At 53.1% G+C, this 26440-nt stretch overlaps 2 protein-coding genes across 2 annotated transcripts in view; one reads left to right on the top strand and one right to left on the bottom strand.

Annotated features, from left to right (window-relative positions):
• nup160 (nucleoporin 160) overlaps positions 1–4986 on the top strand; it is a 43461-nt gene extending 38475 nt beyond the window's left edge. The window contains exons 25-33 of the mRNA XM_072386798.1: positions 271–431; positions 507–567; positions 672–788; positions 3012–3135; positions 3997–4095; positions 4190–4331; positions 4468–4593; positions 4665–4760; positions 4841–4986. Coding sequence (XP_072242899.1) covers positions 271–431; positions 507–567; positions 672–788; positions 3012–3135; positions 3997–4095; positions 4190–4331; positions 4468–4593; positions 4665–4760; positions 4841–4939 — 1025 coding nt within the window. The 3' untranslated portion in view covers positions 4940–4986. The remainder of the gene's footprint in view (positions 1–270; positions 432–506; positions 568–671; positions 789–3011; positions 3136–3996; positions 4096–4189; positions 4332–4467; positions 4594–4664; positions 4761–4840) is intronic.
• A 3458-nt stretch (positions 4987–8444) lies between these two features.
• The window catches only part of LOC140307785 (fibroblast growth factor receptor substrate 2-like), a 29836-nt gene continuing 11840 nt past the window's right edge, over positions 8445–26440 (bottom strand). Inside the window, exons 2-7 of the mRNA XM_072386794.1 lie at positions 17083–17177; positions 16913–17004; positions 14720–14906; positions 13777–13911; positions 9800–9963; positions 8445–9708 (exon numbers count right to left, since the gene is read on the bottom strand). Coding sequence (XP_072242895.1) covers positions 8689–9708; positions 9800–9963; positions 13777–13911; positions 14720–14906; positions 16913–16978 — 1572 coding nt within the window. The 5' untranslated portion in view covers positions 16979–17004; positions 17083–17177 and the 3' untranslated portion in view covers positions 8445–8688. The remainder of the gene's footprint in view (positions 9709–9799; positions 9964–13776; positions 13912–14719; positions 14907–16912; positions 17005–17082; positions 17178–26440) is intronic.

Below are 26440 nucleotides of genomic sequence, written 5' to 3'. Positions count from 1 at the left end.
GACACACACAGAGACACACACAGAGACACACACAGAGACACACACAGAGACACACACACACACACACAGAGACACACACAGAGACACACACACAGAGACACACACACACACACACACAAAAACAGACACACACAGACACACACACACCATGTTCCCAGGTGTGTGTGTGTGCGCTGCTCTTGACTCTGTGCACGTGTGTGTGCGCTGCTCTTGACTCTGTGCACGTGTGTGTGCGCTGCTCTTGACTCTGTGCACGTGTTGCGCCCTCAGCTGGGACCGTCATGTTCGAGTTCGGGATGCGTCTCGGTCGGGAGGTCCGGACCCGGCTCGGCCTCCAGAAACAGGTCAACTGTTACCTGGCTGCTCTCAACTGTCTGCGCCTCATCAGGCCCGAGTACGCCTGGATCGTCCAGCCTGCCTGCGGCACCACGGTACGTGCACACACACGTGCACACACACGTGCACGGAGCTAACCGGTACTCATTAACCATGTGTGTCTCCTGAAGTACGAGCGACCCGGAGCATCTCCGAAGAGGAACTCTGACGGCGAGTTTTCTGCTGAGCTCAGTGAGTCTGAGAGGTCGTCACCTGTTGATGATGTCACCTGTTGATGGTGTCACCTGTTGATGATGTCAGAGAAGCTGCTGACTCTGAGCTGCTTCTGTTTCCAGCTGCCGGCAGACGTCAGGTCGACATCCTGGAGCTGAACGACCTGGAGAAGGAATACTTCCTGTCCCGAGCCCGCCTCACACTCGCTCAGCACCACCCACCGTCCGCCACCATCGCAGGTACACGTGCGCTCTCACTGATTTAACAAGTTTCAGTTAAGTTTCAGTGTTATTGCTCATGCATTCAGCAGATGCTTCTATCCAGAGTCACATGTGATATAACAGTGCAGCTAACAAAGCTAACAATAAGATAACAAAGCTAACAATAAGATAACAGAGCAGCTAACAAAGCTAACAATAAGATAACAAAGCTAACAATAAGATAACAGAGCAGCTAACAAAGCTAACAATAAGATAACAAAGCTAACAATAAGATAACAGAGCAGCTAACAAAGCTAACAATAAGATAACAAAGCTAACAATAAGATAACAGAGCAGCTAACAAAGCTAACAATAAGATAACAAAGCTAACAATAAGATAACAGAGCAGCTAACAAAGCTAACAATAAGATAACAAAGCTAACAATAAGATAACAGAGCAGCTAACAAAGCTAACAATAAGATAACAAAGCTAACAATAAGATAACAGAGCAGCTAACAAAGCTAACAATAAGATAACAAAGCTAACAATAAGATAACAGAGCAGCTAACAAAGCTAACAATAAGATAACAAAGCTAACAATAAGATAACAAAGCTAACAATAAGATAACAGCGCAGCTAACAAAGCTAACAATAAGATAACAGAGCAGCTAACAAAGCTAACAATAAGATAACAAAGCTAACAATAAGATAACAAAGCTAACAATAAGATAACAGCGCAGCTAACAAAGCTAACAATAAGATAACAGAGCAGCTAACAAAGCTAACAATAAGATAACAGAGCAGCTAACAAAGCTAACAATAAGCTAACAGCTAACAATAAGATAACAGAGCAGCTAACAATAAGCTAACAGCTAACAATAAGCTGCAGGGAAGGAAAGCCACCAGCCAGGCTCTGTCACAGGTGACGGGGGGGAGCTGGAGTGCAGGTATGAAGGGAGGTACAGGGTCAGTGCTGGGATAGGAGATGCTCTCTGAGCAGCTGGGGCTTCAGGAGGTTGTTGAAGACAGACTGGGACGCCCCTGTTCTGGTAGCGCTCGGTAGGTCATTCCGCCATCGTGGGACGACACATGAACAGAGTTTGGATCGTCTTAGGCGGGGTGTAGGAGCTGCTGCCATGTTGGTTTTGAGGGGAAAACTGTGGGGCTCACCACAAGCTCCCCGTCTCCAAACCTCGTGGAACCTCCCTTTACTGCTTCCCCTTCTGAGCCTGTGGACGAGGTGGATTTAAAACTTTAAAAACAGTGTGTGGGTGAGATTCATGCACTCTCAGGAGATCTGGGCTGCAGCAAGTTGGGCCTCGCCTCACACAGTGCCACCTTTGGCTCATTCTGTGCACGGATTGGCTCGTTGCTGATGTGTCTGCTTTCCAATCCGGGGGTCGGGACACCAAACGATGTAAGAGGACTGGACGGGTTCTGAGTAGCAGGAGCGAGGGTCTCACCCTGTTACTGATTGGCTGGCAGAGGAGCTATAGGAGTACGAACTTCTGATGTTAGCACAGCTGGATGTTAGCTAGAAAGCTAATAGCTGCTGTTCCATAGCCCAGTTATCAGCATCAGGAGGAATGTTCACATCATGCAGAAATGTGCAATCTGTTGGTTTCCTTAGCTAGGATATTATTTTTTGAATTGGCTCCATATGAATTAATTGGATTATGATTACAATGAATTGAACTCCAATTGGGTTGAATTGGACTATATTACTTAAGTGCCTTGAGATGACAATTGTTGTAATCTGGCGCTATATAAATAAAATTTAATTGAATTGAATTGAAGCCAATGCTAATTTAATGCTAGGCTAATTTAGCTTGCTGCTATTGTTTTTGCCAGTTTGGAGATAAGTTAATATTAGCTTTATTGCTAATGCTAATACTTGCTAACTTACTGCTAATTTAGAACTAGATTAATATTAGCTTTATTGCTGGTGCTAATAAATGCTAGCTTATTAGGGCCCAAGCTGTTGTAATCTGGCGCTATATAAATAAAATTGAATTGAATTGAAATAACTGAGGCTAAAAGCCGGTTCATTATGTACATTTTTCTCTTTTAAATAGTTATTATTGTGAAAGTGTTTTTCATCTGATTAATGTCAGCTTTCATATCCATCCAGAGCCAACATGTGGTTCTGATAATAGTCGGTTCTGTCGGTTCTGAAGATATTTCTGACCAACGTCTGATCGTTTTGGTAAACTCCAGGTGGAGAATAAACTGTTTATAATACTCTGTGTGTGTTTTTACAGGAAGTGCGTCGGCGCCGGAGCTCGTTACCCTGCTGGTCCAAACCGGACTCTTTGACTCTGCTCTGTCTCTTTGTCAAACCTTCAGACTGAACCTGAGTCCGGTCTACGAGGGTCTGACCTTCAAGTGAGTTCCACGCTGTTTGTTTGTTTGTTGTTTACCTCGGTTTGTTTACCTCTGTTTGTTTGTTTACCTCGCTGTTTGTTTGTTGTTTACCTGTTTGTTTGTTCTTTACCTCTGTTTGTTTACCTCTCTGTTTGTTTGTTTACCTGTTTGTTTGTTCTTTACCTCTGTTTGTTTACCTCGCTGTTTGTTTGTTGTTTACCTCTGTTTGTTTACCTCTCTGTTTGTTTGTTTACCTCGCTGTTTGTTTGTTCTTTACCTCTGTTTGTTTACCTCGCTGTTTGTTTGTTTACCTCGCTGTTTGTTTGTTGTTTACCGGTTTGTTTGTTCTTTACCTCTGTTTGTTTACCTCGCTGTTTGTTTGTTGTTTACCTCTGTTTGTTTGCTGTTTACCTCTGTTTGTTTACCTCTGTTTGTTTGTTTACCTCGCTGTTTGTTTGTTGTTTACCTGTTTGTTTGTTCTTTACCTCTGTTTGTTTACCTCGCTGTTTGTTTGTTTAGCTCGCTGTTTGTTTGTTTATCTCGCTGTTTGTTTGTTGTTTACCTCGGTTTGTTTACCTTGCTGTTTGTTTCTTCTTTACCTGTTTGTTTACCTCGCTGTTTGTTTGTTGTTTACCTCTGTTTGTTTACCTTGCTGTTTGTTTATAGTTTACCTGTTTGTTTACCTTGCTGTTTGTTTTTTGTTTACCTCTGTTTGTTTGTAGTTTATCTCTGTTTGTTTGTAGTTTACCTCTGTTTGTTTGTTGTTTACCTCGCTGTTTGTTTGTTGTTTACCTCTTTGTTTACCTCGCTGTTTGTTTGTTGTTTAATTGCTGTTTGTTTGTTGTTTACCTGTTTGTTGTTTACCTTTCTATCTGTGTTCAGGTGCATCAAGCTGCAGTTTGGGGGGGAGGAGTCTCAGAATGAAGCCTGGAGCTGGTTGGCTGCAAATCAGCTATCAGTCGTCAACACTAAAGAGTCCAGGTGTGATCATATCTGCAACCACTGATCAATATTCAAGCTGTAACCAATCAGAAACCCGTTCTGACCACGCACACGTTTCTTCTTCCAATCACAGCGCTGCAGACGAGGCGTGGCGGCTGCTCGCATCCTACCTGGACAGGTATCCTTCCACCAATGGGCAGCATCATCACCACGTCATCCACAAGCTGCTGTCACATGGCGTCCCGCTGCCGGATTGGCTGCTGCAGTCCTACAAGGTGAGAGGGGGCAGGGCCATACAGTGCAGTGCATTATGGGACGGCACCGCCATGTTCTGAGGCCCCAGAAGTTTCATGAACAGGTAAACGGACATGAGGTGAGCTGGTTGTTTACACTTGTTGTTGCTCTTCGCAGCGTGTGGACGCTCCGTCTCTGCTCCGCCTCCTCCTGAACTTTGACCTCCTGGAAGCGGCGGCTGAGCTCGTGTTGGAATACGTTGACGCCGTTCTGGGCCGAGGTCACCAGTACTTTGGGATCGAGGTACGCCTGCAAGCATCGCTGCAATATTCCCGCAGCAGCGGTGTTGGTAACGTGTGGTCGTTGTGTTTCAGAGGCCGCTGTCGGCCACGTCTCCGCCCACCTGGCTGCCGTACACCTCCATCGATCAGCTGCTGCACGCGCTGAGCGAGACGCAAACCCACAGCAGCGTGAGTTACTTTATCTCCCGGCAGCTTTGGTCACCTGTGGCATGCCTCCGTCTCATCAATGAAACGTGTTTTTTTTTCAGCTTCACAACAAAGTTCGGGACAAACTGGACGAGTATCACAAAGCCGTGCAACACATGACCAAACGGCGGCTCACCGTGCAACGACGAGTCGCCATCTGATCGATACCCTGATTGGTTCTGTTTTCTAGTTGTTTTTCACGTGTAAATCTACTGAATAAAAGTGTTTTCTAACGTTTGGTCCATCATTCACTCACTCACACCACCTGAATTCAATGAAATGGGACAGTTGCTCCCACCGTAGTCGGGCTTATTGTGGAGGTTCTGACTCCTTCTTGTATAATTCAGTTTTATTTATACAACCAAATTACAACAAGGCACTTCAAAGGTACAGCCCAGTCCAATTTGGATCAATTTAATTGAAATACAAGCCTAATCTAACTAATTAAATTCCAATCTGTGGTAATAGGCAGTAAAATAATACTAATGTGGGCCGCTGTGCTGGGATCAGCTACTCGGTCTCCTCCAGAGTCGGCTCAGACTGACTCAGATTCAGGGGGAGCAGTGAGGCTTTCTCACAGGTCGTGGAACAGCTCTTTACCCTCAGAGTAACTGAGGGATTATGGGAGTTAGACCATCAGACCAGGCGTTTGTGGACTTGGAGAAGGTTTAAGACCCTGTTCCCTGAGGGATTCTGTGGGGGCTGCAGGAGTACGGGTCAGCTTTAAGACTATCCGGGCAGACAGAGACTGCAGACAGAGCGCTAACAGTAAAGGAGGAGGATCACAGAGCAGGTTAACAACAGATGGTGGAATCCTGGACCTGGCTGCAGGAACAGCTCTAACAGCTCTCTGCTCAGCTTTAAGACTATCCGGGCAGACAGAGACTGCAGACAGAGCGCTAACAGTAAAGGAGGAGGATCACAGAGCTGGTTAACAACAGATGGTGGAATCCTGGACCTGGCTGCAGGAACAACTCTAACAGCTCTCTGCTCAGCTTTAAGACTATCCGGGCAGACAGAGACTGCAGACAGAGCGCTAACAGTAAAGGAGGAGGATCACAGAGCAGGTTAACAACAGATGGTGGAATCCTGGACCTGGCTGCAGGAACAACTCTAACAGCTCTCTGCTCAGCTTTAAGACTATCCGGGCAGACAGAGACTGCAGACAGAGCGCTAACAGTAAAGGAGGAGGATCACAGAGCTGGTTAACAACAGATGGTGGAATCCTGGACCTGGCTGCAGGAACAACTCTAACAGCTCTCTGCTCAGCTTTAAGACTATCCGGGCAGACAGAGACTGCAGACAGAGCGCTAACAGTAAAGGAGGAGGATCACAGAGCTGGTTAACAACAGATGGTGGAATCCTGGAGCGTCTCTGCAGCCCAGATGTTGAACTGCTGGCTGTGAGTTTCTGTCCATGTTGTCTGCTGAGAGTTCACCTGAGTTACCTGCTGACGCTGTGTGTGACATCATCAGCTGAGCTGTTGCTAAGCAACAGCCCAACCCACTGATAGAGACCTCTGAAGGTTCCTACCTTCCTCTGTGCTTTATCAGCTGGTTTATATTTTATTTTATTATCTGTAACAGCAGCTGATCTTTAATAATAATAAATCCTGCAGGGATATAATTTACCTTCAGGGATAAATAAAGTTTTATTAAACTGAGCTGAATTTCTGGGCCCGTTTCATTCCTAAAAATGTTAAAATAAATATAATCAAACGACAGTAATAGCAGGAGTCTTCTCTTCAGGTGTGTGCCACGCCTCAATAAACCTGATTATCTCTCTTTTAACCACGTTCAGTAACACCTCTGCATATTTTACAGGTTTCATTAACCCATAAAACAGCAAAATATTTACATACCAGAATAAATACCTTTTAACTCCTTTATTTTTTGTACTAATGGGCCCGGTCCGGCAGCGCGTTCAGAACCTTTAAACCCCGCCCAAAGCACTCAGTGTGGCCTCTTATAAAAAAAAGCAGAGTCTGACTGTTGCTCCTCCTGTTTCTGTGCATTCATGAAGTTATATATTATATCTGTTGTTCTCATGATGTAAAGATTAAATTTAGTTTAAGTTCAATAGTTAAATAAAAGTCCTTCCTGCTACATTAAACTGAGAACAGGAGTTTGTTTCCAGTGTTTTAATCCACGGCTCCATTCAGCTGAACCACTGAGTCTCACCAAACACCTTCCTGTAGCCACATGATCGGATCCATCAGATGAAGAACCTGCAGCTGGTTCTGGAGAACATTTACTGAACATCTGGAGTTTCAGACCCACATTACAGCCGAGTGTCAGAGTGCTGAAGCAGCTTTCCTCCTTAAAGGGGAAGTTCGTTTAGTTAAACCTGGACCTGGGCATGAAATCCGTTCATCTACTCACTGAGAACAGTTTGGTGAAAGTCGGCGTCCTTCGGAAGATATTTAGATAACTGGAGCTCCATATAACGGAGTGAACGGGGCTTAGAGGATGCAGCCTCTAAATAAGGCATTATCTGTCTTTATTTCACCAATACTTTAAGAAGAATGAATGAATGAACGTGTGCTATAGCTCTGTTAGCTCATAGCTGCTGTTAGCTCATAGCTCTGTTAGCTCAGAGCTGCTGTTATGTGGCTACTTGCAGCTATGAGCTAACAGCAGCTATGAGCTAACAGCAGCTATGAGCTAACAGAGCTATGAGCTAACAGCAGCTATGAGCTAACAGAGCTATGAGCTAACAGCAGCTATGAGCTAACAGCAGCTATGAGCTAACAGAGCTATGAGCTAACAGAGCTATGAGCTAACAGAGCTATGAGCTAACAGCAGCTATGAGCTAACAGCAGCTATGAGCTAACAGAGCTATAGCACACGTTCATTCATTCATTCTTCTTAAAGTATTGGTGAAATAAAGACAGATAATGCCTTATTTAGAGGCTGCATCCTCTAAGCCCCGTTCACTCCGTTATATGGATCTCCAGTTATCTAAATATCTTCTGAAGGACGCCGACTTTCACCAAACTGTTCTCAGTGAGTAGATGAACGTATTTCATGCCAGAAATAAGGTTTAAAAACACCACTTTAATAACGGTACTTTTCTGGTCAGGCTGAAAAAGCAGCTGCCGCTTTCACCCATTCATTCCTACAGTTCTCAGCACCCACTCACATTCATTCACTCATCATTTCATCTGTGGGGTTCAGTGTTTTGACCCTTCAACATGTTCAAACCGCCCTGAGCTATAGCCCCGCCCACTTTAACCCTGTGCTGTTTTACTATTGGCCCAGAGGTACCGGGGGGGGGGCTCTCTGCCTGGTGAGGACCAGATTTAACACACAACCTGCTGAGCTGTAGGTTCTGGTTCTGGAACCATCCGAACGCTGGTTCTGTGGCGCTGATCCTGGACCCAAACAGTGACCCTTTTTTTTAGGCTCAACCATTTGGAACCACGTTTCCATGGTGACAGCCAGTTCAGTGTCGGGGTGTAATTACATGTGTGTGTGTGTGACTCATGAACGTGCACATTCCAAAGTGCACGTGACATTCAAAGACTCATTATCAGAGAATTCAACTCATAAAGTTCAAAATGCATCAGTTTACTGCCCCCCCGCCCGCTTTTGGTTGGCCCAGAGACCCTCAACCTGCAGCCAATCAGCTCGCAGCAGCCTGTGACATCACCAGAGGGAGGAGGCGTACAAATGAACCCAGACTTTATTGAGTCAGACCTACTGTACGTCGTACAAAAGGTTACATGGAATGTTTGCTCAGTAATACTGATCTGTACCATATAAGGAATGCAGTCTGTGACATCACCAGAACCAGTTCACCTGCTCAGGTGGAGTCCTATCTCCTGTCTGACTGGTCGGCTCCGGGAGCTCGCGGTGAGTCACGCCCCCTGTAATCCACGCACGGCGCCGCCCACCCACGCTCAGGGGAGTCACGCCGTGCTCTTGGTGGGCAGCTCCGTGCTGTTGTGTCTCGTTTTGCGCGCCGTGCCATCATCTCGTGGCCGCGCCTTCTGCAGGCTGGACATGGCGGCGGTGCGCTCAATGTCAATGAGGGCGTACGGCTCCGTGCGCCGCGTCGGCGTGGAGGGCGGCAGCGGGGAGGTGGGGGTGCGGGGCGTGTGGGGATTGCTGCCGTCGGAGGCGCCCTTGTTCCCGGCGGCGCTCTCCATCTCCACCTCGATGTAGTTGAGGGTTTTGGGCGGCTCCGGGTGGCCCGGCAGCGGCGGCCTGCGGAAGTCAAAGTTGAAGATGGTGGGGCCGTCGGTGCGGCGGCGGGCCGTGTCAGGCCGGTGCGCACTGAGCGGCGCCGTCACGTTCTCAGTGTTGACATAGTTGTGCGAGGGCTCGAGGGTGGCGGACAGCGGGTGGGAGTAGGAGTGGTGCAGCAGCCCGTGGGGGGGTTGGTGGTTGTAGCCGTTGAGCGACGGCGTCTTCAGGCCGCCGCACTCCTCCTCCTCCGAGCTCGGCTTCCGCGCCTCCCACACCGGCGGCAGCGCCGGCAGGTTCTCGTAGTCCAGCAGGGCGGTGCGGCGCTGAGCCGAGTTGTTGACATTCTGCAGGTCGGGGGTGAGGGGGGGCGGCCGGTGGCGGCGCGGGGCGGCGGGGAGGTTGGAGGAGGAGCCGTTGGAGTGTGGGGGGGCAGGCTCTGCCGGGCCGTTAGTCTCTCGAGGCGCCTCCTCCGTCAGCTCCTGCTGCCGCTTCTCCTTCTCCATCAGCTGCCTCTGAACGGGGGTGGGGCCCAGAACGAAGCGCACGCCCTGAGGCTCCAGCAGCACCTGTGGCTCCGGCTGGGGGGGCGGAGCCTTGGGGTCGGCGCAGGCCCGGGGAGGGGGCGGTGGGGTGGGGGGACACTGAACCTGGGGGGAGGTAGGGCTCTCCAGAGGGGTGGTGGCAGTCAGCGGGCTGGGCTGGTCCTCCAGGAGCCCCGTGGTGTTCACGTAGGTGTGCACCTGCACGTGCACACGCACACACACACACACAGCGTCAGCATCAGCTGTTTACATGCGGGGGAATCTGTTCATGAGACTGTGGGGGTCTTACCGCCTCGTCGGCCACCAGCAGCGGGTGCGTGGACTCCTCTCCGACAGACGGCAGGCGGGTGCTGGCCACAGAGGGGTGACGGGTGGAGGGGTGAGACGGCGCCTCCCCCACAGACGGCGCCCTGCTCACACCGTTTGGCACCGCAGGTACAGAGTATCCGAGGGCTGCAGACACAAAGCACAGAGATGTAAGAGTCATGTGACCTTAAAAACATGGCGGTTCTGTCCGGGTCAGAGGTCGAACCAGAAGGTTCTGAGGTGTTCGAACCCGGTCAGCTTCAGGACCTGAAACCAGGTTCTGACCCTACTGGACCAGGTGTGATTCAGTTCAGACAGGCTCAAACTAAAACTCTGGAGGTTCATTCAAGCTGCTGTTCATTTTAAAGTCCACACGAACAAAAAGGTTCTGTTTCTTCCTCAGCCAAGCTATTACGCCGACATGGATCCCTGCAGAGCTCTGATGAACCGTCCGCTATACCCCGTCAGAACCGTCCGCTATACCCCGTCAGAACCGTCCGCTATACCCCTTCCCGTCATGAACCGTCCGCTATACCCCATCAGAACCGTTCGCTATACCCCATCAGAACCGTTCGCTATACCCCATCAGAACCGTCCGCTATACCCCGCCAGAACCGTCTGCTATACCCCGTCCCGCCATGACCCGTCCGCTATACCCCATCAGAACCGTCCGCTATACCCCGCCAGAACCGTCTGCTATACCCCGTCCCGCCATGACCCGTCCGCTATACCCCGTCAGAACCGTCCGCTATACCCCGCCAGAACCGTTCGCTATACCCCGCCAAGAACCGTCTGCTATACCCCATCAGAACCGTTCGCTATACCCCGCCAGAACCGTCTGCTATACCCCGTCCCGCCATGAACCGTCCGCTATACCCCGTCAGAACCGTCCGCTATACCCCGCCAGAACCGTTCGCTATACCCCGCCAAGAACCGTCTGCTATACCCCATCAGAACCGTTCGCTATACCCTGCCAGAACCGTCTGCTATACCCCGTCCCGCCATGAACCGTCCGCTATACCCCGTCAGAACCGTCCGCTATACCCCGCCAGAACCGTTCGCTATACCCCGCCAAGAACCGTCTGCTATACCCCGCCAGAACCGTTCGCTATACCCCGCCAAGAACCGTCTGCTATACCCCGCCAAGAACCGTCTGCTATACCCCGTCAGAACCGTCTGCTATACCCCGTCAGAACCGTCCGCTATACCCCGTCCCGCCATGAACCGTCCGCTATACCCCGTCCCGCCATGAACCGTCCGCTATACCCCGCCAAGAACCGTCTGCTATACCCTGTCCCGCCATGAACCGTCCGCTATACCCCATCAGAACCGTCCGCTATACCCCGTCAGAACCGTCTGCTATACCCCGTCCCACCATGAACCGTCCGCTATACCCCGTCCCGCCATGAACCGTCCGCTATACCCTGCCAAGAACCGTCTGCTATACCCCGTCAGAACCGTCTGCTATACCCCGCCATGAACCGTCTGCTATACCCCGTCCCGCCATGAACCGTCCGCTATACCCCTTCCCGCCATGAACCGTCCGCTATACCCCTTCCCGCCAAGAACCGTCTGCTATACCCCGTCAGAACCGTCTGCTATACCCCGTCAGAACCGTCCGCTATACCCCGTCCCGCCATGAACCGTCCGCTATACCCCGTCCCGCCATGAACCGTCCGCTATACCCCTTCCCGCCAAGAACCGTCTGCTATACCCCGTCAGAACCGTCTGCTATACCCCGTCAGAACCGTCCGCTATACCCCGTCCCGCCATGAACCGTCCGCTATACCCCGTCCCGCCATGAACCGTCCGCTATACCCCGCCAAGAACCGTCTGCTATACCCTGTCCCGCCATGAACCGTCCGCTATACCCCATCAGAACCGTCCGCTATACCCCGTCAGAACCGTCCGCTATACCCCGTCAGAACCGTCTGCTATACCCCGTCCCGCCATGAACCGTCCGCTATACCCCATCAGAACCGTCCGCTTTACCCCGTCAGAACCGTTCGCTATACCCCGCCAGAACCGTCCGCTATACCCCGTCAGAACCGTTCGCTATACCCCGCCAGAACCGTCTGTAATACCCCGCCAAGAACCGTTCGCTATACCCCGCCAGAACCGTCTGCTATACCCCGTCAGAACCGTCTGCTATACCCCGTCCCGCCATGAACCGTCCGCTATACCCCGTCCCGCCATGAACCGTCCGCTATACCCCGCCAAGAACCGTCTGCTATACCCCGTCCCGCCATGAACCGTCCGCTATACCCCTTCCCGCCATGAACCGTCCGCTATACCCCGTCCCGCCATGAACTGTCCGCTATACCCCTTCCCGCCAAGAACCGTCTGCTATACCCCGTCAGAACCGTCTGCTATACCCCGTCAGAACCGTCCGCTATACCCCGTCCCGCCATGAACCGTCCGCTATACCCCGTCCCGCCATGAACCGTCCGCTATACCCCGCCAAGAACCGTCTGCTATACCCTGTCCCGCCATGAACCGTCCGCTATACCCCATCAGAACCGTCCGCTATACCCCGTCAGAACCGTCCGCTATACCCCGTCAGAACCGTCTGCTATACCCCGTCCCGCCATGAACCGTCCGCTATACCCCATCAGAACCGTCCGCTATACCCCGTCAGAACCGTTCGCTATACCCCGCCAGAACCGTCTGTAATACCCCGCCAAGAACCGTTCGCTATACCCCGCCAGAACCGTCTGCTATACCCCGTCAGAACCGTCTGCTATACCCCGTCAGAACCGTCCGCTATACCCCGTCCCGCCATGAACCGTCTGCTATACCCTGTCCCGCCATGAACCGTCCGCTATACCCCATCAGAACCGTCCGCTATACCCCGTCAGAACCGTTCGCTATACCCCGCCAGAACCGTCCGCTATACCCCACCAGAACCGTCTGCTATACCCCGTCCCGTCATGAACCGTCCGCTATACCCCATCAGAACCTTCTGCTATACCCCGTCCCGTCATGAACCATCTGCTATACCCCGTCCCGTCATGAACCGTCCGCTATACTCCGCCAGAACCGTCTGCTATACCCCGTCCCGTCATGAACCGTCCGCTATACCCCACCAGAACCGTCTGCTATACCCCGTCCCGTCATGAACCGTCCGCTATACCCCATCAGAACCTTCTGCTATACCCCGTCCCGTCATGAACCATCTGCTATACCCCTTCCCGTCATGAACCGTCCACTATACTCCGCCAGAACCGTCCGCTATACCCCACCAGAACCGTCTGCTATACCCCGTCCCGTCATGAACCGTCCGCTATACCCCATCAGAACCTTCTGCTATACCCCGTCCCGTCATGAACCATCTGCTATACCCCGTCCCGTCATGAACCGTCCGCTATACTCCGCCAGAACCGTCTGCTATACCCCGTCCCGTCATGAACCGTCCGCTATACCCCACCAGAACCGTCTGCTATACCCCGTCCCGTCATGAACCGTCCGCTATACCCCATCAGAACCGTCTGCTATACCCCGTCCCGTCATGAACCGTCTGCTATACCCCCGTCCCGTCATGAACCGTCTGCTATACCCCGTCCCGTCATGAACCGTCTGCTATACCCCGTCCCGTCATGAACCATCCGCTGTACCCCGCCAGAACCGTCCCCCATTTCCCGGTTTTCACGGTTTGTGAAACTCAGTCAGAACCTGTTGGACCACTTTTCAAGTAGTAATCTGTAATTAAGTTAATGACTTGAAGTGTGTTAGCGTTCAATTCATGAAGCTGAAATGCTGTAAAAACGGTCCGAGCGATGCACTGGTGTGAATGTGTTTGGGTCTAAACCTGTTAAAACGGTCTGTACCTGAGTTGGAACCAAGCTCGATATAAAAACTGAACTTAGAACTAACCGACTTCATACGGACACGGCTGTTTTTTCCTTCCTGATTCATTCATAGACTGCTGTACCAAGTGTGTGTGCGACTGAGTGGACGTGCCTGCAGGAGTGAGCGCCGCCTGCTGGTTGGGGTCCAGCACCGCCTCCTCCACCACACTGATACTGTGGCTGTGCATCACCTCCTGCAGCATGTTGAAGATCTCCTCGGCTCGGGAACATTTGAAGGCAAAGATACCTGCAGACACAGCAATGTACACACCTGAGACAAGAGAACAACATCAGGGCGCAGCCCCTGAGGCAGAGAGGGTCACGGTGCTGCTGCATCTACATCTGTTTGTCTGTGGTGACTCAGCTTTTCTTAACAGAAGTTTTAAATGGGTCCATTTCAGTTTTTTATTCTCTTTTACTGCTCATTTTTTCTCATTCAATTTGTGCAAGTTTGTTGTTAAAGTTGTTGAAGAGAATTAAAAATGTATCTGCGTGGAACTGATTGCTTTCAGGGATGCAGGCATTGATCAGTTCCTCGGTAACACACAGCTGGCTGAAGGGGGGACACTTCAAAAGTAACCATGGAAACAGCAACACATGCACAGTGGGACAGCACCACACAGCTATCAATGTGTTCTGATTAGTCTTATCACCGCATTGGAGGCGGGGCCCTAACACTTACCCCTCTTAACCCCGAGCACCTCGATGTCCTGACAGCATGCACAAGAGCAGACAGTGCACGTTAACAGGCTGCAGTGCACGTTAACAGGCTGCAGTGCACGTTAACAGGCTGCAGTGCACGTTAACAGGCTGCAGTGCACGTTAACAGGCTGCAGTGCACGTTAACAGGCTGCAGTGCACGTTAACAGGCTGCAGAGCTCCTCACATCTCACCTGAGCTCTGCTTTCATCAGCTGGGGTGTGTTTTTACTTCCCCGTGGGAACCAGAACCTGACAGGACACCAACTTGTGGAGACCTGCCCCATGGTTTAATGCCCACATGTCGTCAGTCAGGTGACTGACACGCCATGATACATTAAAACTGTGTGAGTGTACCTTGTCCCGTCTGGCAGCGGCGCCCACTCTCAAAGGAGAACAGGTTGGAGTCATAGCCGTAGCGCCGCAGGCACAGGTAAGGCCACCTGACGTCGTCCCGGCGATGGGTGTGGAGGACGAGCTCGGCATCAGTCAGCTCCATCACACCTGAGCCCAGCTCGTTCCCGTCATCGTCCACGTTGATGACCTGACAGCACAGAGACAGGAAGTGTTCGTCGGGGTTTCACCAATAATAACATTTGTCATCAGAAGTCGCACAGCAGCTGAAAGATCAGCTCTGGTCCCAGTAGAAATCCCTCCGTTAGCTCTCCTATAGCCGCAAGTAGCCACATAACAGAGCTATGAGCTAACAGAGCTATGAGCTAACAGCAGCTATGAGCTAACAGCAGCTATGAGCTAACAGAGCTATGAGCTAACAGCAGCTATGAGCTAACAGAGCTATGAGCTAACAGCAGCTATGAGCTAACAGAGCTATGAGCTAACAGCAGCTATGAGCTAACAGAGCTATGAGCTAACAGCAGCTATGAGCTAACAGCAGCTATGAGCTAACAGAGCTATGAGCTAACAGAGCTATGAGCTAACAGCAGCTATGAGCTAACAGCAGCTATGAGCTAACAGAGCTATGAGCTAACAGCAGCTATGAGCTAACAGAGCTATGAGCTAACAGCAGCTATGAGCTAACAGCAGCTATGAGCTAACAGCAGCTATGAGCTAACAGAGCTATGAGCTAACAGCAGCTATGAGCTAACAGAGCTATGAGCTAACAGAGCTATGAGCTAACAGCAGCTATGAGCTAACAGCAGCTATGAGCTAACAGAGCTATGAGCTAACAGCAGCTATGAGCTAACAGCAGCTATGAGCTAACAGAGCTATGAGCTAACAGCAGCTATGAGCTAACAGAGCTATGAGCTAACAGAGCTATGAGCTAACAGCAGCTATGAGCTAACAGCAGCTATGAGCTAACAGAGCTATGAGCTAACAGCAGCTATGAGATAACAGAGCTATGAGCTAACAGAGCTATGAGCTAACAGAGCTATGAGCTAACAGAGCTATGAGCTAACAGCAGCTATGAGCTAACAGAGCTATGAGCTAACAGCAGCTATGAGCTAACAGCAGCTATGAGCTAACAGCAGCTATGAACTAACAGCAGCTATGAGCTAACAGCAGCTATGAGCTAACAGCAGCTATGAGCTAACAGAGCTATGAGCTAACAGCAGCTATGAGCTAACAGCAGCTATGAGCTAACAGCAGCTATGAGCTAACAGAGCTATAGCACACGTTCATTCATTCATTCTTCTTAAAGTATCGTGAAATAAAGACAGATGATGCCTTAAATAGATATTTAGAGGCTGTATTTTCTATGCCCTGCTCTCTCCCGTTATATGGATATACATCGATCACGAGTTTTATAAACATCTTCTAGGTTTAAAAATACCAGAGTTCCCCTTTAATGCAGGGAGGTGCCTGTCGTTCTGCTGGTCGTGTCTCTGAGCTGATACCAAACCTTCTGACCTTTCCATCAGCCCATATCATCAGAGATGGTGGAAATGTGTTGGTTACTGGTTTAATCTTTCCATGTTTCATTGGACCAAACTAAAGCTCCAGCATCGTCTCCTTGGTGATTCGTCTCTGAGTCTCACTTCCATCCACAGTCTGGCTGCTTCTCTTCAGCCGCTCTGAGCTGCTTTTCTCCTCTTCAGGTGTTACTGATGCTTTACTTTGGCTTCTCTGGATGGAAATCCCATTTCCTTCAGCTGGTTTCTTACAGTTCTCTCACAAACTTTGACTCCTGCTTCTTTAGTTGGACATTTTCTATTTTCTGTCCTGGAACCCTGACTGGGAACAACCAACATGCTTTGCCAGCCTGAGCTGAGGTACCTTCTTGGAGGACTTTTAGAATCCTTTCCACTGACATCTCTCTGGTTTCCTGTCAGTCAGCAGCTGGAACAGCTGGTTAAACCCTACAGGAACTCTCATTTACATATTTACACCTGTGCAGGTGTTCCTGTTAGTTTGTAATATATATTCATGACTTATATTCTTTAGAATAAGAGAGCTGAACATGGTGAGAGTTGTTATGCAGACTGAGCTCTTAAACCCGTTTAACATTAATTATTTCTGTGATACGTGACCCCTGAAGGCCCGCCCCCGTCTCAGCTGAGGACCAATCACAGCAAGAAGTGGTGAACTCACCTTGAATTTACTCTGATGATTATCTGGAACTGACTCTTTGTCTGGACAGCTTAGACAGCTACCCATGGCTTCTTCAGAGCACCATGTGACGTCTGCGGACACACAGCAGCTCATTAGAACAGGGCGGCCACAGTGATGTCACACAGGTGGCGCTGTGCAGGTGCACTCACCTAAATCCTGCCTCCAGTAGCTCTGCTTCCATCCTCAGAGCCTGACGGACTCTCATTCTTCAGTGGGTCTGAAGTCCGGTCCAGAACAACAACAACTGTGCAGAGACACAGACAGGGATCAGTTCACACCTGAGGGCTCACCTGCTTCCCTCAGCAGTTACCAGAATAGTTCCAGCTGGATCTAACTGGACCAGCATCCCAGTAAGATATAAGATTTGTGGTTTTAAACTCAAACATGTGAGGAAGGGCTGACTGATGAGTTTCCTCCTTTACTTCCTGAACTTTAACAACATTCACTGCACACCTGCTTCTGCTCCTGAACAATCGTTCAGAAACGGCCGACCGACGGCAAACTGCTGAAACTGACCTGCCTCCTGGTTTGCTGACAAAGCAGAAAATACACGGTGAAATATTGGATTTGTGTGGCTGACATCAGAGAGTTTCTAACAACACACCGATTCCACTTTGTGGTTTAGGGCAGTTTCTTTTAAAAGAAAATGGGGTTTCTCTTTACCTTCCTCTGGGCTTCCGTAGCTCAAGTGCTGCATGACATAAGAGGGGGGTGAACGGTGTCGGGGTCAGAGGGGGGTGAACGGTGTCGGGGTCAGAGGGGGGTGAACGGTGTCGGGGTCAGAGGGGGGTGAGCGGTGTTGGGTTAGAGGGGGGTGAACGGTGTCGGGGTCAGAGGGGGGTGAGCGGTGTTGGGTTAGAGGGGGGTGAGCGGTGTCGGGGTTAGAGGGGGGTGAACGGTGTCGGGGTCAGAGGGGGGTGAGCGGTGTTGGGTTAGAGGGGGGTGAGCGGCGTCGGGGTTAGAGGGGGGTGAACGGTGTCGGGGTCAGAGGGGGGTGAGCGGTGTTGGGTTAGAGGGGGGTGAACGGTGTCGGGGTCAGAGGGGGGCGAACGGTGTCGGGGTCAGAGGGGGGTGAGCGGTGTTGGGTTAGAGGGGGGTGAGCGGTGTTGGGGTTAGAGGGGGGTGAACGGTGTCGGGGTCAGAGGGGGGTGAACGGTGTTGGGTTAGAGGGGGGTGAACGGTGTCGGGGTCAGAGGGGGGTGAACGGTGTCGGGGTCAGAGGGGGGTGAGCGGTGTTGGGGTTAGAGGGGGGTGAGCGGTGTTGGGGTTAGAGGGGGGTGAGCGGTGTTGGGGTTAGAGGGGGGTGAGCGGTGTTGGGTCAGAGGGGGGTGAGCGGTGTCGGGGTCAGAGGGGGGTGAGCGGTGTCGGGGTTAGAGGGGGGTGAACGGTGTCGGGGTTAGAGGGGGGTGAACGGTGTCGGGGTCAGAGGGGGGTGAGCGGTGTCGGGGTCAGAGGGGGGTGAACGGTGTTGGGTTAGAGGGGGGGTGAACGGTGTCGGGGTTAGAGGGGGGTGAACGGTGTTGGGTTAGAGGGGGGTGAACGGTGTTGGGTTAGAGGGGGGTGAACGGTGTCGGGGTCAGAGGGGGGCGAACGGTGTCGGGGTCAGAGGGGGGCGAACGGTGTCGGGGTCAGAGGGGGGCGAACGGTGTCGGGGTCAGAGGGGGGCGAGCGGTGTCGGGGTTAGAGGGGGGTGAACGGTGTTGGGTTAGAGGGGGGTGAACGGTGTCGGGGTCAGAGGGGGGCGAGCGGTGTCGGGGTCAGAGGGGGGCGAACGGTGTCGGGGTCAGAGGGGGGCGAACGGTGTCGGGGTCAGAGGGGGGCGAACGGTGTCGGGGTCAGAGGGGGGCGAACGGTGTCGGGGTCAGAGGGGGGTGAACGGTGTCGGGGTTAGAGGGGGGTGAACGGTGTTGGGTTAGAGGGGGGCGAACGGTGTCGGGGTCAGAGGGGGGCGAGCGGTGTCGGGGTCAGAGGGGGGTGAGCGGTGTCGGGGTCAGAGGGGGGCGAACGGTGTCGGGGTCAGAGGGGGGTGAACGGTGTCGGGGTCAGAGGGGGGCGAACGGTGTCGGGGTCAGAGGGGGGTGAGCGGTGTCGGGGTCAGAGGGGGGTGAGCGGTGTCGGGGTCAGAGGGGGGCGAGCGGTGTCGGGGTCAGAGGGGGGCGAACGGTGTCGGGGTCAGAGGGGGGCGAACGGTGTCGGGGTCAGAGGGGGGCGAACGGTGTCGGGGTCAGAGGGGGGCGAACGGTGTCGGGGTCAGAGGGGGGTGAACGGTGTTGGGGTTAGAGGGGGGCGAGCGGTGTCGGGGTTAGAGGGGGGTGAACGGTGTCGGGGTTAGAGGGGGGTGAACGGTGTCGGGGTCAGAGGGGGGTGAGCGGTGTCGGGGTCAGAGGGGGGTGAACGGTGTTGGGTTAGAGGGGGGTGAACGGTGTCGGGGTTAGAGGGGGGTGAACGGTGTTGGGTTAGAGGGGGGGTGAACGGTGTCGGGGTCAGAGGGGGGTGAGCGGTGTCGGGGTCAGAGGGGGGCGAACGGTGTCGGGGTCAGAGGGGGGCGAACGGTGTCGGGGTCAGAGGGGGGTGAGCGGTGTCGGGGTTAGAGGGGGGTGAACGGTGTCGGGGTCAGAGGGGGGCGAACGGTGTCGGGGTCAGAGGGGGGTGAGCGGTGTCGGGGTTAGAGGGGGGTGAACGGTGTCGGGGTTAGAGGGGGGTGAACGGTGTCGGGGTCAGAGGGGGGTGAACGGTGTCGGGGTCAGAGGGGGGTGAGCGGTGTCGGGGTTAGAGGGGGGTGAACGGTGTCGGGGTCAGAGGGGGGCGAACGGTGTCGGGGTCAGAGGGGGGTGAGCGGTGTCGGGGTTAGAGGGGGGTGAACGGTGTCGGGGTTAGAGGGGGGTGAACGGTGTCGGGGTCAGAGGGGGGTGAACGGTGTCGGGGTCAGAGGGGGGTGAGCGGTGTTGGGGTTAGAGGGGGGTGAGCGGTGTTGGGGTTAGAGGGGGGCGAACGGTGTCGGGGTCAGAGGGGGGTGAACGGTGTCGGGGTCAGAGGGGGGTGAGCGGTGTCGGGGTCAGAGGGGGGTGAGCGGTGTCGGGGTTAGAGGGGGGTGAACGGTGTCGGGGTCAGAGGGGGGTGAACGGTGTCGGGGTCAGAGGGGGGGTGAGCGGTGTCGGGGTTAGAGGGGGGCGAACGGTGTTGGGGTCAGAGGGGGGTGAGCTGTGTCGGGGTTAGAGGGGGGTGAGCGGTGTTGGGGTTAGAGGGGGGTGAGCGGTGTTGGGGTTAGAGGGGGGTGAACGGTGTCGGGGTTAGAGGGGGGTGAGCGGTGTTGGGGTTAGAGGGGGGCGAGCGGTGTTGGGGTTAGAGGGGGGTGAACGGTGTTGGGGTTAGAGGGGGGTGAACGGTGTTGGGGTTAGAGGGGGGCGAGCGGTGTTGGGGTTAGAGGGGGGTGAACGGTGTTGGGGTTAGAGGGGGGTGAACGGTGTTGGGGTTAGAGGGGGGTGAACGGTGTTGGGGTCAGAGGGGGGTGAGCGGTGTCGGGGTTAGAGGGGGGTGAACGGTGTCGGGGTTAGAGGGGGGCGAACGGTGTTGGGGTCAGAGGGGGGCGAACGGTGTCGGGGTCAGAGGGGGGTGAACGGTGTCGGGGTCAGAGGGGGGTGAACGGTGTCGGGGTTAGAGGGGGGTGAACGGTGTCGGGGTCAGAGGGGGGCGAACGGTGTCGGGGTTAGAGGGGGGTGAACGGTGTCGGGGTCAGAGGGGGGTGAACGGTGTTGGGGTCAGAGGGGGGTGAACGGTGTCGGGGTCAGAGGGGGGTGAACGGTGTCGGGGTCAGAGGGGGGTGAACGGTGTCGGGGTCAGAGGGGGGTGAACGGTGTCGGGGTCAGAGGGGGGTGAACGGTGTCGGGGTCAGAGGGGGGTGAACGGTGTCGGGGTCAGAGGGGGGTGAACGGTGTCGGGGTCAGAGGGGGGTGAACGGTGTCGGGGTCAGAGGGGGGTGAACGGTGTCGGGGTCAGAGGGGGGTGAACGGTGTTGGGGTCAGAGGGGGGTGAACGGTGTTGGGGTTAGAGGGGGGTGAGCGGTGTTGGGGTTAGAGGGGGGTGAGCGGTGTTGGGGTCAGAGGGGGGTGAGCGGTGTTGGGGTCAGAGGGGGGTGAACGGTGTTGGGGTCAGAGGGGGGTGAACGTGTCGGGGTTAGAGGGGGGCGAACGGTGTCGGGGTTAGAGGGGGGTGAGCGGTGTTGGGGTCAGAGGGGGGTGAGCGGTGTTGGGGTCAGAGGGGGGTGAACGGTGTTGGGGTCAGAGGGGGGTGAACGGTGTCGGGGTTAGAGGGGGGTGAACGGTGTCGGGGTTAGAGGGGGGTGAACGGCGTTGGGGTTAGAGGGGGGTGAACGGCGTCGGGGTCAGAGGGGGGTGAACGGTGTCGGGGTCAGAGGGGGGTGAACGGTGTCGGGGTTAGAGGGGGGTGAACGGTGTCGGGGTCAGAGGGGGGTGAACGGTGTCGGGGTTAGAGGGGGGTGAACGGTGTCGGGGTTAGAGGGGGGTGAACGGTGTTGGGGTCAGAGGGGGGTGAACGGTGTCGGGGTTAGAGGGGGGTGAACGGTGTCGGGGTTAGAGGGGGGTGAACGGTGTTGGGGTTAGAGGGGGGTGAACGGTGTCGGGGTTAGAGGGGGGTGAACGGTGTTGGGGTTAGAGGGGGGTGAACGGTGTCGGGGTTAGAGGGGGGTGAACGGTGTTGGGGTTAGAGGGGGGTGAACGGTGTCGGGGTTAGAGGGGGGTGAACGGTGTTGGGGTTAGAGGGGGGTGAGCGGTGTTGGGGTTAGAGGGGGGTGAGCGGTGTTGGGGTTAGAGGGGGGTGAACGGTGTTGGGGTTAGAGGGGGGTGAGCGGTGTTGGGGTTAGAGGGGGGTGAGCGGTGTTGGGGTTAGAGGGGGGCGAATGGTGTTGGGGTTAGAGGGGGGCGAACGGTGTCGGGGTTAGAGGGGGGCGAATGGTGTTGGGGTTAGAGGGGGGTGAGCGGTGTTGGGGTTAGAGGGGGGTGAGCGGTGTTGGGGTTAGAGGGGGGTGAACGGTGTCGGGGTTAGAGGGGGGTGAACGGTGTTGGGGTTAGAGGGGGGTGAGCGGTGTTGGGGTTAGAGGGGGGTGAGCGGTGTTGGGGTTAGAGGGGGGTGAACGGTGTTGGGGTTAGAGGGGGGCGAGCGGTGTCGGGGTCAGAGGGGGGCGAAAGGTGTTGGGGTTAGAGGGGGGCGAACGGTGTCGGGGTCAGAGGGGGGTGAACGGTGTTGGGGTTAGAGGGGGCGAGCGGTGTCGGGGTCAGAGGGGGGTGAGCGGTGTCGGGGTCAGAGGGGGGTGAGCGGTGTCGGGGTTAGAGGGGGCGAGCGGTGTCGGGGTCAGAGGGGGGCGAATGGTGTTGGGGTTAGAGGGGGGCGAACGGTGTCGGGGTCAGAGGGGGGTGAACGGTGTTGGGGTTAGAGGGGGCGAGCGGTGTTGGGTCAGAGGGAGGTGAGCGGTGTCGGGGTCAGAGGGGGGTGAACGGTGTTGGGGTTAGAGGGGGCGAGCGGTGTCGGGGTCAGAGGGGGGTGAACGGTGTTGGGGTTAGAGGGGGGCGAACGGTGTTGGGGTTAGAGGGGGGTGAGCGGTGTTGGGTTAGAGGGGGGTGAGCGGTGTTGGGGTCAGAGGGGGGTGAGCGGTGTTGGGTCAGAGGGAGGTGAACGGTGTTGGGTTAGAGGGGGGTGAACGGTGTTGGGGTTAGAGGGGGGTGAGCGGTGTTGGGTCAGAGGGAGGTGAACGGTGTTGGGTCAGAGGGAGGTGAGCGGTGTCGGGGTCAGAGGGGGGTGAGCGGTGTTGGGTCAGAGGGAGGTGAACGGTGTTGGGGTCAGAGGGGGGTGAACGGTGTTGGGTTAGAGGGGGGTGAACGGTGTTGGGTCAGAGGGAGGTGAGCGGTGTCGGGGTCAGAGGGGGGTGAGCGGTGTTGGGTCAGAGGGAGGTGAACGGTGTTGGGTCAGAGGGAGGTGAGCGGTGTCGGGGTCAGAGGGGGGTGAACGGTGTTGGGGTTAGAGGGGGCGAGCGGTGTCGGGGTCAGAGGGGGGTGAACGGTGTTGGGGTTAGAGGGGGGCGAACGGTGTTGGGGTTAGAGGGGGTGAGCGGTGTTGGGTCAGAGGGGGGTGAACGGTGTTGGGTTAGAGGGGGGTGAGCGGTGTTGGGGTTAGAGGGGGGGGACGGTGTTCAGTAGCTAACGCTGGAACAAGCCTTTTCACATTGAGGGCTTCAAGAAGAGGAAGGACCTCAAACCACATTACAGACAGCTGGAGAAAACAATTAAACGATAGAAAACATTTAAAACACTTTTACCACTTCCTGCGCTACGTGAATTCGGTTGGAAAACATGTAGCACCAAGAAGTCTTTACCAGAAAAAAATAACATGACACACTTTCTAAAAATATTGGTCAAAAAGAAAGCAATTACTGGTAAATTGCTGCCAAAGGATATTTTTCTGTATTTAAATGTGAGCCACAGCAACAATCAGGTCTTCTTCCTGAGTAAACTCACCTGGAAACTCTAAATAACTGAGCTTCAGCTGAGCTGTGAGGGAGGATTTCTTTAAGAATGACGCTCGGCGACTCTGAGGCTCGTCCAACAGCACAGCTGGGACCCAAACAAGTAGTAACCAAAATATTAAACCAGTTCTGTAACCAGTGAGACAACCAACGAGCTCCACCACCCCTCAGGTTCATGTACTCAGGTGTGGTTCGAACCAGCTGAGATCAGGAATCCACCATCAGGAAAGCTTATTTAGTGCTTTAGCAGAGCAGCAGGAACAAGGCACTGCAGAACAGAGTGAAAGAAACAGGAAGTTTAAAGCGTTCCAACCAATAAAAGAAAGCGTTTTAAAGACAGGTGAACATGTTCAGAGTGGGGGGGGCTGGTCCACAGTCTGACGGATAAACAGCTGGAGAGATCCACTGAAACCGGCTCAGTATGAAAGCTAACTCGGCCCAAACTCGGCCCAAACTCGGCCCAAACTCGGCCCAAACTCGGCCCAAACTCGGCCCAAACTCGGCCCAAACTCGGCCCAAACTCGGCCCAAACTCGGCCCAAACTCGGCCCAAACTCAGCCCAAACTCAGCTCAAACTCAGCTCAAACTCAGCTCAAACTCAGCTCAAACTCAGCTCAAACTCAGCTCAAGCTCGGCTCCAGCTCGGCTCAAACTCGGCCCAAACTCGGCCCAAACTCGGCTCAAACTCGGCTCAAACTCGGCTCAAACTCGGCTCAAACTCGGCTCAAACTCGGCTCAAACTCGGCTCAAACTCGGCTCAAACTCGGCTCAAACTCGGCTCAAACTCAGCCCAAACTCAGCCCAAACTCAGCTCAAACTCAGCCCAAACTCAGCCCAAACTCAGCTCAAACTCAGCTCAAACTCAGCTCAAACTCAGCCCAAACTCAGCTCAAACTCAGCTCAAACTCAGCCCAAACTCAGCCCAAACTCAGCCCAAACTCGGCCCAAACTCAGCCCAAACTCGGCTCAAACTCGGCTCAAACTCAGCTCAAACTCAGCTCAAATTTAGCTCAAACTCAGCTCAAACTCGGCCCAAACTCGGCCCAAACTCGGCCCAAACTCGGCTCAAACTCGGCTCAAACTCGGCTCAAACTCAGCTCCAGCTTAGCTCAAACTCGGCTCAAACTCGGCTCAAACTCAGCTCCAGCTTAGCTCAAACTTAGCTCAAACTTAGCTCAAACTCAGCTCAAACTTAGCTCCAGCTTATTCTGGGACTGCAGAGTTAAACAAATATTCTTCTCTGAAGGTCATCTGTCATTTTGACAGTTTCTTCATGAAGCCCAATAACGATGATGGTGTAAGAGGTGAAAAAAGAGGGACTGATGCAGGACAAAGTTATCGGTCCTCAGCAGCTACAGAGCGAGCAGGCAGGGAGGTCAGGAGGGAGGTCAGAGGTCAGGAGGGAGCAGGAGTTCTCCTGGCTGGAAAAATGTTCTGCAACATGTAAAATAAGAGCATCGGATCAGTCTGAAGGTGCTCGAACATCAGAAACCAGCATTAACTGCGTTAAAAAGGTACGCCGAACATCTGCCCTGATGTGCGATGCATGGTGTATATTCTCTGCTCAGCTTGTTCAGACCGAATATTAATTAAAAATTAAATGAATATGTGTCATTATTATATATTTAAAATTAAAGCAACGGGTAAAAATAGATTTTTATGACCCCATCAGTCAAAATGACGGACAACCAGAAAGTCTAGTGCATAGTAACTCTAACTCTAACCCTACAGAGACACTGACACACATAAAATATTACTCTAATAATAGATAAGATCACATCAGGTCAAAGGTTAGACTTTCTGGACATGTCCTCCATCTTTATCTAAAACCTGTGATACAGCAGGTGAATAGAAGTGTGAACTGAGAGTCCTGGTGTAAATACTGAGGTGTGGTGGAGGTGAGAAGCATTGAAGGAAGAAGAAGAAGAAGAAGAAGAAGAAGAAGAAGAAGAGGACGAACCGACCTGAGGTCAGGGGTCGGTTAAAGCTGGTAAAAGGTCGTCACCCGGTCACATCAATGCTCTGAACTCTGAGGTTTTAAAGCTAAACAGGAGGTGTCTTTCCTGACAAATGAGTCATAAACAGCTTGAACTTTGGTTTAATATTTAAGCCGCTTTACATGCTTTTGTAGCATCTTTGGTTCTGACCCGGCGTTTAGATGTCTGCAGAGACTCCAGAGTTTCTTCCTGACTAACCTGTAACCTTTAAAGTGTCCTGATCAACAGTTCTGCAGCTTTCTGAAGCCTTTAAAGTGTCCTGATCAATAGTTCTGAAGCTTTCTGAAACCTTTAAAGTGTCCTGATCAATAGTTCTGCAGCTTTCTGAAACCTTTAAAGTGTCCTGATCAATAGTTCTGCAGCTTTCTGAAACCTTTAAAGTGTCCTGATCAATAGTTCTGCAGCTTTCTGAAACCTTTAAAGTGTCCTGATCAACAGTTCTGCAGCTTTCTGAAACCTTTAAAGTGTCCTGATCAATAGTTCTGCAGCTTTCTGAAACCTTTAAAGTGTCCTGATCAATAGTTCTGCAGCTTTCTGTAACCTTTAAAGTGTCCTGATCAATAGTTCTGCAGCTTTCTGAAACCTTTAAAGTGTCCTGATCAATAGTTCTGCAGCTTTCTGAAACCTTTAAAGTGTCCTGATCAATAGTTCTGCAGCTTTCTGAAACCTTTAAAGTGTCCTGATCAATAGTTCTGCAGCTTTCTGAAACCTTTAAAGTGTCCTGATCAATAGTTCTGCAGCTTTCTGAAACCTTTAAAGTGTCCTGATCAATAGTTCTGCAGCTTTCTGTAACCTTTAAAGTGTCCTGATCAACAGTTCTGCAGCTTTCTGTAACCTTTAAAGTGTCCTGATCAACAGTTCTGCAGCTTTCTGTAACCTTTAAAGTGTCCTGATCAATAGTTCTGCAGCTTTCTGAAACCTTTAAAGTGTCCTGATCAATAGTTCTGCAGCTTTCTGAAGCCTTTAAAGTGTCCT

The sequence above is a fragment of the Leuresthes tenuis genome, unplaced genomic scaffold (genome assembly GCF_036924035.1).
Source record: "Leuresthes tenuis unplaced genomic scaffold, fLeuTen1.0.hap1 SCAF_5, whole genome shotgun sequence".
In the NCBI taxonomy this organism is placed as follows: domain Eukaryota; kingdom Metazoa; phylum Chordata; class Actinopteri; order Atheriniformes; family Atherinopsidae; genus Leuresthes; species Leuresthes tenuis.
This window is presented reverse-complemented; position numbering and strand designations above follow the sequence as displayed.